General features: G+C 44.8%; 1 protein-coding gene across 2 annotated transcripts in view; it reads left to right on the forward strand.

Annotated features, from left to right (window-relative positions):
- Positions 1-12,332, forward strand: part of MEP1B (meprin A subunit beta) — a 35,276-nt gene that overhangs the window by 216 nt on the left and 22,728 nt on the right. Inside the window, exons 1-4 of one of the 2 annotated variants that reach the window (XM_082234814.1) lie at positions 43-143; positions 8,987-9,005; positions 10,236-10,286; positions 10,395-10,438. In XM_082234814.1, coding sequence (XP_082090940.1) covers positions 81-143; positions 8,987-9,005; positions 10,236-10,286; positions 10,395-10,438 — 177 coding nt within the window. In that variant the 5' untranslated portion in view covers positions 43-80. Of the gene's footprint in view, positions 1-42; positions 144-8,986; positions 9,006-10,235; positions 10,287-10,394; positions 10,439-12,332 lie in introns of those variants that run through there. The other variant, XM_082234815.1, reaches the window with a different exon arrangement.

The raw sequence follows: 12,332 nt of genomic DNA on the forward strand, positions 1-12,332 counted from the left end.
AAAGTTTTCATTTATGATGGCACTCTAGATATAAATGCACAAAAATTAAAAGATTACAGCTCTTACTGAAGTTGTACATCATGGATTTGTGGCTATTTTATGTGCTTCTGAGCGGGGTTATTTTGCAGATAGTTTGCTGTCTGGTAAGACAATAAAAAGCATACTTTAATTCTTAAGGATTAAGTGAATTAGCACATTTGTATTTAATGTGCATATTTTTTTAAAATGCCAATAGTTTCTGTAAATCGGGGCCAGGGGTCATAATTATTGGGGTTGCAGTGGGGAGAGAGAGTTTAATCATTTCCTCCTTGGCTGTGGTTCTGACAAAAATCACTCTTTTGGAGTTAACGTCTGCCCAAGATTGCATGCTTCTCCCTCCCTTCACTTCTGGTGCAGCCACAAGGATGAGATCAGAAGCTTTTGCTTCCAACTTACACAACAGTTTAGCATTGTGGCTTAACCTAAACTGTGGTTAATTTTATCTATGCCAGAAAAGAAGGGGGACGTGCATGAGCCTAGGGGCAGGTTATGTTGGTTCCCATCACAGTAAATATGCAGCCTCTGTCTCTGTGTGTTCTGTCCCCTATTTTAGAGTAGTTGTTTTATATATCAAAAGCTAAAACAATTTTAAAAGTTTTCAAAGTGTAATTATGCAAATACAAAAAAAGAACAACAAGCTTGCATTGTTATAAGTTGTTAATGAATAAATATCTGAAATAACATTTGTACCATAGTGTTATTTCTACTTGGATCCTCTCACTTATTATAATGGTATGTTGTAGTGAAGTTGCCATTGTTAGAAAAATCATTCCTTGGTCAAGAAGACGAGTGTGGCCTTGTGGGTATTTTGTCAGCCGCAAGGACCCTGGGAAAGTGAGTTGTGTATCTTTAAAACCCAGACTTTCTGGCTCCTTGCCATGAGAGGTTTATGGGAGGAAAGGGGTCCTTGATTAATGGAAGGTTTGGCACCTGGGTTGTGGGTGTGAATCTCTTCCTCCTTCCCGGAGGTTGTTTGTTTTCAAACTGCTGAGAATTGGGGATCTGGTTAATTTCCACAGGTGGGAGGAAGATTCTTTGATTAAGGGTTCAAGCCTAAATTGACCCAGCTGCAAAAGAATGAGCTGATCAAATTAAGACTCTTGATTGGCCAAAAGTTACGACGCAAAGTCAGAATTGTGGATAAAAGATCCAGGGATGTCTTGTTAGTTGCTCTCTGCCATTGCAAAATGCTAGATGCCATTGCTCTGCAATCCGCAAAGATGCCCGGCTGTAAGCTCCATCGTTAACAGCCGTTTCGTCCTTTTGAAATGGAAATCCTCTACCAGCTTCATTATACAACATCTTGAAAGGACTCTTGACTATTCTAACTGTGGTCTCTTTGTGAGTATGTACGAGCTAGTCATACTGTACAATGTTATTGTTTTCATGTTTGTAAGACTCTTAAGAAGTGCCTGTGGTTTTACCACAAGTTTTCAGTTTTCTTTTTAAAATAAAAACTTTTAATTTAGAACCGGTTAGTGTGTTGGTGCCTTTTCCGGGGAACAGCTAAATCCAAGCCTTCTGCTTAGTCACGCTATACCGAGTGAACTTCTGCCTGCAAGCTTGTGGATGCAGCTTGTAAGGAGTGGGGATTGCCAGGGTAATTGGACACACTCTCCTCCCTGGGTGGTGTCTCTGGAATTCCCTGAACTAAAGGGAGTGGTGGCAGCCTTACCGGTGTGATTTCAGTCTGTGTTTGAAAAGTAGCTTCCCTCGCCAACCTATTCCAGGAACCTGAATTGGCCGGAGAGCAGAGTCAGGGAGGGGGGAATAGGGTGGACGAGTGGAACCGTTACTACATGGTGGCAGCGGTGGGATCTAGAACTTCCCTGCGGAAAAGCACTGTAACGTTTTAAAAATAGTTTGGCACGTATCTTTTGTGGCTTACAAACGGTTTATTATTTTGGATAGAGATAGTTAGGATGGAGGACTCTTTAGCAACTGGACAACAATCCATGAAAACTATTGATGAATGGGGGGTAGTAGGAGGAGCCAGTACCCTGCCGGTGGAAACCAACCCCATCAGGACTCCAAGTCCTAGTGAAAAGTCCGCGTCGTGGTATTCCGATGGGTCCCAGGAGGAGCTGGTGGATTCCAGCATCCCAGAGACGATTCGGAGGGGTCAGCAAAAGACCTGTCGTGTGGAAGGAGGGAGGGCTGCGCTGGAGTGCCAAACCCAAACTCCTCGTGAGGAGGTGCAAGGAGAGACAGCTTCTGCACGTCCTAGGGAAAATTTTCCTGTTTACACAGAGTCCAGGGAGATGGATTTCTCAGAGGGACTTGATGTGGAATGGATTCGTGATCCAGTGGACGGTGGATTCCGTTCCAGAGAGAAGTGTCCAAAAGTCGGTGGGGCTATTCGTCTAGCACCAAGATACGACCGGATGGCGTATGATTCTCAAAGTTTGCAGCAACAGCAGCAAGAGGTGACGGAGAGAGGCTACAGCCGAGGGGCATATGCGCCGGATGTACGCAGGAAGGTGGGACAGCCTTCGTTTAGCCCGGGAAAGACCTACTCGCCCGTCAATGCTCAACCGCTTCATGTGCCGGTGCGTCGGTATGTGGTCGAGGAGGAGGAGTTCTACCAGAGACCTCAGCGTGAATATGCAACAGCAGCGGAACCGCGACGCCCGGATGGGTGGTTGCCGCCTAGCAGAGTTCTAAGGTATGAACCGGTCCCTGTGCAGGGGGGAAACCAGCAACAACCGTCCCCTCCAGGACTGACTTTAAATAACTTAAATTGGAGGGTGTTTCAGAAATACCAACCTCCCACTGATGTACTGTGTTACCTAAATCTTTTTGAGAAAACTTGCAAGGACATGGGGGTTGCACCAGAACTGTACATGATGGTTTTGCGTTCCCTGGTTTGTGGGGATTTGTCCGAACTAATGGGAACTCTTCCCCAAGATGACCAAAATGACTATGAGAAATTTAAAAGACTAGTTATGCGACGGCTTGGATTACACCCTGAGCAATACAGAAAAGCTTTTCGGAAGGTGGAGAAAGGTGGGCTCACTGATAACATAGCCGTTTTCTCTGCAAAGATGGCTCAGAATTTTGAACTGTGGCTTGCAGCCGAGGGGGCTCAGGACGCGAAGGATATCAAGCAGCTCCTGCTAATTGAGCAGTTGATGAGGTCCCTGTCCCCTGATATTGCTAGCTTGGTTGCAGACCAAAAGCCGCGAACTTTGGAGGAAGCTACCTCCTTTGCTGAGTCCTTTAGGATTAATCGTCCCCATTGGGCTGCTAAAGGGGGGAACAGTGCTAATAGACCTATGATTGGGTCTGGAAGATCTGCCCCCCCCATCAAAGAACCTAGCCCAGGTATTCCAACCCCTGCTAAAAACTCTGCTGCAACAGGGGGAGAGCGTCCGAGGTTGTCCCCGGCATCTGGACTGTGTTTCTTGTGCAAAAAGCCGGGACACGTGAAAGCCGCTTGTCCCCAGTTGGGGGATAAAAAGCCCCCCATCCTCACATCCACTCCCGCCGTGCGAATGATCCAGCGGCCGGAGGAAGATTGGGAGGAGGAGCAATTAAAATCCGGAGTGGAGCAGAGTTTGGCTTTGAAGGAGGGTGGGGCAACGCCTAAAGCGGAAACACCTGCTGTCCCAATAACTGCTGTTAATGTGGGTCCGGTGAGTGCGGGGAGTAAATTCAAAACCCCCCATGTGAACTGGGCAAAGTTGGAGTTTTCTGCCCCTATTGAAGTCAATAAAACTGTTGTGGAATCGTATCGGGACTCTGGCTCAGACATTACAAGTGTATCTAGAGATCTGGTCCTGCCTAGTCAAATGCAGACAAAGCCTCTGAAAATTAGTCCATATGGGGTGGAGGAGATTTATCAGCCAACAGCAATAGTCCCCCTTAAATACAAAGGCTATAGTGGGGACCATTTGGTGATTGTTCACGACCCACAAGTTTGCAAAAGCCCAGTCTTGGTTGGAAACGACCTTGGGTTTCAAGTTTACCTACAACAACAAACCAAGGTGAATCCGGTAACTGTAGCACCTGCCCCCACCTTAATTCAGGCAGGGACAGACTTTGTTGAGCCTGAGACAGGGTTGGATGGAAAACCCGGAGAGGAGGGAGAGTTACCAATCCTGGATATGGAACACACAAAGAACTTTGATGCCCCTGGTGAACTGGGGGATTTGGGTGAGTTTGCTGCGGAACAACAAGCAGACCCCTCCTTGCAGGTTTGCAGGGAGGCGGTTGGGGCCCCCCTGCGGGGAGAGAAACGGGCCCAATTTGTGTATAAAAAAGGCCTTTTGTATCGGCAGTTCATTCCAAAAAAGGTGAAGGACAAAGACTTTGTTTTACAACTAGTGGTTCCAGCAAAGAAGCGGTCAACTGTTCTCAGTTTGGCACATGAGGATGGCTTAGCTGGCCATATGGGACTACAAAAAACTGTAGAAAAACTGACTCGATATTTCTACTGGCCTGATGTATATCAAACAACTAAAGCATACGTACGCTCTTGTGTAGTATGTCAAAAGGTGGGGCATGATTGTGATAATCTCCCCAGTGAGTTACAGAGTGTCCCCTTGGAAGCAAATGTTCTGGAGAAGTGGGGTATTGATTTAGTGGGACCTTTACCAAAAACCCGCTCAGGAAAGCAATATTTGTGTATAATCATTGATTATGCCTCTCGTTATGTCTGGGGGACGAGTTTAGCTAACACTTCTGCTAACAACCTGGTGAAAGCTTTACTCTCTGCCTTTTGCTCTTTAGGAATTCCTAAAGTTTTGGTGAGCGACTTGGGAACTAATTTCATGGCTAAGGTAACTCAGGAGGTTTTGCGAATGTCTGAGGTGCGCCACCATACCTCTATTGCTTATCAGCATCAAGGAAATGGGTTGGTGGAGAGAGTGCAAAAGACCTTAGTCCAGATGTTACGTAAATATGCTTTGGCTCACGGTTCCAGTTGGGATCAGGATTTGCCTTTGGTGGTGGCTGCTTATAACGACTCCCATCAAAGAAGTTTGGGCTTTGCACCAAATCAGTTAATTTTTGGAAGGTTTCTGAATACCCCTCTCTCAATGCTGCGCAAGGAGTGGGAAGGGTCTGAGGAGGAGATAAAGTTACCTTCCGTCAGTGAATATTTTGCCCAACTTAAAGGAACCTTAGCAGATGTATGGAAATTGGCCAAAGAGAATTTAGAGAATGCCCGATTAGATCAAAAGAAGGTACATGATACCAGAGCGGTGTGCAAACAGTTCGAGGTGGGAGACCAGGTGTGGATTTTGCGTCCGTCCCGTCCTCACAAATTGGATGTGAAATGGCAAGGTCCGGGTGTTGTAGAAGCAAAACTGAGCTCTGTGCGTTATCTGGTGAGCTGCAAGGAATTGCACCCCACTGCTCGGGAGTATCATGCAAATTCTTTAAAGAGGTATGCAGAACAAAAGATCTCTGTGCTGGCCATTTCACAGAGTCAGGAGGAGGTGCCCTCCTCGCCTGTTGATCTTTTAACTGAGTATAAACAGGCTGGAGCAGTTTCTGATGTGTTGCAGTTGCCGACTTTAAGTGAAACTCAGACTAAAGAGCTTTATGAGGCACTGCTACCTTACAGTAACACCTTCAGTACAAAGCCGGGTAGGACTCACCTGGCTCAGCATCATTTTGTTACGGGGGACTCCCCCCCTATTGCCTCACGTCCTTACCGAGTTGGTGAAGCTATTGCACAGAACATTGAAGCCGAAGTGAAAGAAATGTTGGAACTGGGGGTCATAGAGCCTAGTAAGAGTGCTTGGGCCTCCCCTATAGTGCTGGTTCCAAAACCTGATGGCTCCATTCGCTTCTGTGTTGATTACAGAAAGATAAACATGATTACTGTCCCTGATGTGTTCCCTCTGCCTAGGATTGACACGCTGATAGAGAAGCTGGGATGTGCGAAATTTATTACTGTTATGGATTTGACCAAAGGGTATTGGCAAATCCCTTTGTCCCCTGAAGCTTCTGAAAAGTCTGCCTTTACCACTCATGTAGGCTTGTACCAGTTTAAAGTGCTACCATTTGGATTGCGAAATGCTCCTGCAGCTTTCCAAAGGTTGATTAACTCCTTGATTCATGACATGAGTGAGTTCTGTTGTGCTTATTTGGATGATCTAGCTGTTTTTTCCGAATCATGGCCAGAACACCTTAAACACCTGCAGAGAGTTTTGGCCCGGTTGCAAGAAGCAAACTTGACTGTAAAAGTGTCTAAATGCCAGTTTGCTCAAGGAGAAGTGGTGTATTTGGGATTTAGAGTTGGGTCTGGAAGCATTAAAACTCTGGAGGCTAAGATACAATGTATTCAAGAGTGGCCTCGCCCTGTGGTGAAAAAAGACGTGCAGTCCTTCATAGGGTTGGTAAATTATTACAGGCGGTTCATCAACCACTTTTCAACCCTGGCAGCTCCTCTCACCAACCTTTGCAAGAAATCCTTGCCAGTTAAGATAGAGTGGAATGAAGAGTGCCAAAGAGCTTTTGATTTGTTGAAACATGCACTGGTGAGCAATCAAGTCATGTTGGCCCCAGATCAGAGTCGGCCGTTTAAAGTACAGACGGACGCCAGTCAAACTGGATTGGGTGCCGTTTTGTTACAAGAAGATCAAGAGAAAAATTGGCGTCCCGTGGTTTATCTGAGTAAGAAATTGATAACCAGGGAACAAAATTATTCTACCATTGAAAAGGAGTGTTATGCTTTAGTCTGGGCTCTAACTAAACTGCGTCCCTATCTGTGGGGTACTTTCTTTGAGGTCCAGACTGATCACTCTCCACTGTGTTGGTTGGAAAGAGTAAAAAGTTCTAACCAGAAATTGGCCAGATGGAGTATGGCCTTGCAAGATTTCCAGTTTAAGGTCACTCACATTGCTGGAAAAGAAAATGTGGTTGCTGACACCCTTTCTAGGATGTACCAATCTGTTCCATGAAACATGAATGTGTATTCTGTCAACATCTTCTGCTGAGAAATTATCCTGAAACTGTGTAAATAGTGGATTGGGGGGGGTGCTATTAGTGTGTGTGATTTAAAAAAAGCTGTTGAAAAAACCCCTGGTCCAAGAAAATCTACCTCATTGTAAAAATAGTTTTGAGAGAATAGAGGGACTTAACCCTATATTCTCTCTAGGGGGGAGCGTGTAGTGAAGTTGCCATTGTTAGAAAAATCATTCCTTGGTCAAGAAGACGAGTGTGGCCTTGTGGGTATTTTGTCAGCCGCAAGGACCCTGGGAAAGTGAGTTGTGTATCTTTAAAACCCAGACTTTCTGGCTCCTTGCCATGAGAGGTTTATGGGAGGAAAGGGGTCCTTGATTAATGGAAGGTTTGGCACCTGGGTTGTGGGTGTGAATCTCTTCCTCCTTCCCGGAGGTTGTTTGTTTTCAAACTGCTGAGAATTGGGGATCTGGTTAATTTCCACAGGTGGGAGGAAGATTCTTTGATTAAGGGTTCAAGCCTAAATTGACCCAGCTGCAAAAGAATGAGCTGATCAAATTAAGACTCTTGATTGGCCAAAAGTTACGACGCAAAGTCAGAATTGTGGATAAAAGATCCAGGGATGTCTTGTTAGTTGCTCTCTGCCATTGCAAAATGCTAGATGCCATTGCTCTGCAATCCGCAAAGATGCCCGGCTGTAAGCTCCATCGTTAACAGCCGTTTCGTCCTTTTGAAATGGAAATCCTCTACCAGCTTCATTATACAACATCTTGAAAGGACTCTTGACTATTCTAACTGTGGTCTCTTTGTGAGTATGTACGAGCTAGTCATACTGTACAATGTTATTGTTTTCATGTTTGTAAGACTCTTAAGAAGTGCCTGTGGTTTTACCACAAGTTTTCAGTTTTCTTTTTAAAATAAAAACTTTTAATTTAGAACCGGTTAGTGTGTTGGTGCCTTTTCCGGGGAACAGCTAAATCCAAGCCTTCTGCTTAGTCACGCTATACCGAGTGAACTTCTGCCTGCAAGCTTGTGGATGCAGCTTGTAAGGAGTGGGGATTGCCAGGGTAATTGGACACACTCTCCTCCCTGGGTGGTGTCTCTGGAATTCCCTGAACTAAAGGGAGTGGTGGCAGCCTTACCGGTGTGATTTCAGTCTGTGTTTGAAAAGTAGCTTCCCTCGCCAACCTATTCCAGGAACCTGAATTGGCCGGAGAGCAGAGTCAGGGAGGGGGGAATAGGGTGGACGAGTGGAACCGTTACTACATATGTGTTCTAATATAACAAACTAGCTAAACTGTATGGTACAAGAGGCTAGTATAAACCACAGTGTTGTATCTATAGAACAACACAATAGACAAACGGCACACCAGCTATTTTAATATCCTTATTATGAAGTGTGGGTAATGAATATATTTTAATGATCCAGTATTTTCATATATGCTAGGTTATGTGTAATATCCCAGTATCCTACTGACCAATAATTAATTTTGTTTAAAAACCTAATCCAAGCTCCAGTGATTTTCTTGAGCTGAGGCCTGGGAAATGATGCTGTGTCCTTTTTTGCACCTCCATAGGCACACCATTCTCTTGTTTGGTACAACACTAGTTCCTCTTCCTTTCCAGTTGTGAAAGTGTAGGATTATGGAAAAAGAAATTCTCTTTAACTGTTCTGTGATAGAATGAGTATTAGGGAATTTAATCCCAGCTCCGTGCAATTGCTAAGCACACCAGCAGGAATATTATCACCACAGTATATAAATATATTAACAAGAGAAAGCAACAGTTAACCAAGATTTTTAAAATATAGCAAGAAACGGGGTTTAGTCCCATGTCTCAGGTAGAACATGTTTTCATATATGCACAGAAAATCATAGGTGTATAATATTGCATTGAATCTGACTTTAAACTTTTGATGCAAAACTTGCCAGATGAATTTGGCTGATAGAATGGCTGCACTTGCCATTAGGTATCACCTGTAATCTGCAAAGAACAGATTGCACATCTGACTGTTTCCTCCTTTCTTTTATTCTAGCCTGTTCAAGAACTACAGGGTGAGTTCTATTTTGTATCTTACTAATTGTGACAAAATAGGGGCAACAAAAGCAGCTGCTCATGAACACAGCAGACTCAAAAGCTGATTTAGAATTATGGTTAGCAGATTGACATTCTAATCCTAAACGTATTTACTTGGAAATTAAGTACCATTGAGTTGAGTGGAACTTGCCTCTGAATAGTTATGCTTCTAGAACAATACAGAGGTGGGGAGAACCAAAGGTGTGCACTGACCAGATGGAAGGTGGGGTCTGTTTTTCTTCCTCTGCCCTCCCTGCACCCCAGTTCCAGGAGCTTTCCTTCTGAACAACTTTTGCCCTTCCATTTATCACCGTGGAGGGGCTACATCAGTTCCAGGACTGGTGTGGTTTGTCCCTGGTTCCAGTGTTGTGTTGGGGGAACAGACAGAATTAGGATCTGGCAAATCCAAAACCTCTCCTAGCATGACTTCCGCATGCTTCCTTTTTGACCTTTTGACATTGGGGCTCTATTGGAAAAAAACACTGGCTATGCATCTTTCTGCAGCCTCATACTAGAGGCTTACAAGGTCTGATCTCCCTCTGTGGAAGGACCTCTCTCTCCACCTGTGGAGAGGGACAGTCACATAAAAGTATGGCCTCTAGGATGCAGGGGCATAGTAGGGGGGGGGGGGAGGCTACCAGGGCAATAGCCCCAGGCACATTGTTTTAGGAGGTGTTGCACATTTGGCTCCTCACACTGCCCTGTCAGCCCTGTGCTGCTTTTTGTGAGGCTAGGATCAGATCTGAATTCACAGGGCAAATCATTCAGATTGGATCCCAGCCTCGTACGGCAGTGCAGGGCTGGCTGGGTGGCGTGGGCAGGATGCCACAGCCATGTGGCCTTCAATCCCAGTCTCGCCCTTGCTTTGTGAGGCTGGGATCAAAGGGCGCATAGCTGCTGCATCCTTCCCACATCACCCTGCCAGCCTTGAGCCGCTTTATGAGGCTGGGATGACCCAAGGGCTGTGTTGGCCAGCTGGGCTCCCCTCTGCGTAGGCGGGCAGGTGGTGCAGCGCAGCCCGCTTGGCTCCGGTGGCAGGTTCTGGTGGCGGCGGCAAGGACTGGGATGGCGTGGTGGGTTCCGTTGACCTCTGCACCCCGCTATGCCCCTGCTGGGATGCCCTGTCAGGGACTGCAGCCTGCTTGTTGTAATGGATAAAATACAATGGCTATAATTACAACTATCTCTGTTTTCTTTTTGTTTTTCAGAAAGAAATGAAGACAGTGGAATAGATCAAGATATCTTTGATATCAATGAAGGTTTTTTTCCAGCCTAATGTTTTAATTATTATTGTCTTTTATAATAGTGTGTGTGTGTGTGTGATCATGGATTAAAATGCACTAACCTGCTGTGGGTTTCTTTTTTAGCATTGGGACTGAACTTGTTCGAGGGTGATATCAAACTTGATGAGGTGAGTTGAAATGACAAGCAGCAGTATAAATGACTGCTAACTTGGGGATGAGGAGCCCATGCTTCCCTATTGTAAAAAGGTGATAAGATTTTGCCCTAGTCTGAGATCTTCCCTTGCTTCATAGCTTCCTGATGAAGAAGCTCCTGGCTGTTTTTGTAATGCCCACCTTTCACTGCAGCCCCTTTGAAGCTTCCCATCCTTCTACTCCTCACACTTTATTATTTTTGGTGCCTTGCCAATGGAGACTGCTACACCTTTAGCATTGCACTACACCAGGCAATTGAAAGGAAGGATGAGATGGGCATAAAGGTCACCTCAGTCCAGTGGCTGGGAAAGTTGGACCTTGAGGTTGAACCAGGAGCTTCCTCCTCCATGTGATGCCTAAGGCTACAGGAGCTCCATCAGAGTGAGGAGCTATTAACCCTGTTTATTAGCTATAAATGTTTTCTTTATGAAGCTATAACTGGAAGTGTCTGGAGAGGAATTAATATAGAATGTCTGAGATAATAAAAGAGGAAACAGTACTGTAAAAATGTGGAAGCACGACACAGAATATAATCAATTCAGCCATTAGGTTACCATTATTAGCATTTTAATTTCCCCCGCATTGAGATAGATGCCAGTACAACACTGAAAGCAAAAATGCTAACCCTATGCAGACCACAGTGGGTGGGAGAGATTTACAGTATATCTTATAGTGTGTGTGTGTGTGTGTGTGTGTGTGTGTGTGTGAGATTTACAGCCTGTACATCTCATCCAATCTTATGCTGATAGTTCAATTCAGTTCAATGATTAGACCACTGTATTTAACAGGCTTGTATGGTCAGAAGATTCCAAAGAAAGTTATAACCCTGTACTTAAGTGTCATGGAAAGTTAGGATGCAGCAGATTAAATTGTGGTTCCATTGTTGATTTTTGCCCAGGCAGACATACCACTGCCTCAGTGTTTCAGGGAAGGCTGTATAAACAAACGCCCATTGCTTTTCTTAATGGTCTTTTGTCTCTGGCTGGAGTTAGCTAGCAATGCTTCCTGGAGTCTATGTTGCAACTACAAGTGGATAAAGCCTCTCCCCCAATTCCAGCTATTACTTCTAAAAATGAATCCTGTGCAGCATGCGAGATAAGACCTGCCTGCCTATTCCACCAACTTGGGCAAGAGCTATGATTTAAACATACTATCTTTTTCTTTCATTGTTTGGAATTCTGTGTTCTTTGTGCTAATAAATCTAAGTTTTTTATTAGCTAACTGGTATGATCTGGTCCAAGAGAATTTAGAATGTTTCTTACTCCATGTGATTACTTTGGAACTCTTCCAAGTAAACAGCAAGTACTGACGACCCTCCAGGGGAATTTGATGCAGGGATACTAGAAGATGGCCATGACTTGGTGCCCCAGTTAAATCTTACACCTCCTTTGTAATACTTAATAGCCCTACTGCTCTGACAACTTAGCATGTGGCAGCAGCTGTTGACTCTTTGTAGGGTGAATCTAGTCCCAGAGAAAAACTAGAGCAATGAAACCCCCTTTAATTTGGGATATCAAGCGATGACGTGTGGGATGTGAGGTTAAGGGCCTTCGAAAAGACCTCTGGGATGTCACAATCAAGCATCTAAAAAAACTGATTTTATGCTTATGACTAATACAGTATTTCAAGGATTGCCAGTGGGAAACCATGTGAGCTTTGCCCTTGACTACTTAAGTAAGATCAGGTGGTTTTTACTACAACAGAAATTGCACCATGCGGAAGGCACACATTTGAATACCTTTTCGTAATAGCTATAAGGAACATGAAGGTAGTGTGTGTGTTTTCACATGAGTGCGCAACTTTCTGAAATGTTGCATCCAGTGCTTGAGTCTTGAGTCTACATTTGTAAAGAAATCCCAGGGGTGCACA

This window comes from Podarcis vaucheri, assembly GCF_965113315.1.
Source record: "Podarcis vaucheri genome assembly, chromosome: 8".
NCBI lineage: Eukaryota > Metazoa > Chordata > Lepidosauria > Squamata > Lacertidae > Podarcis > Podarcis vaucheri.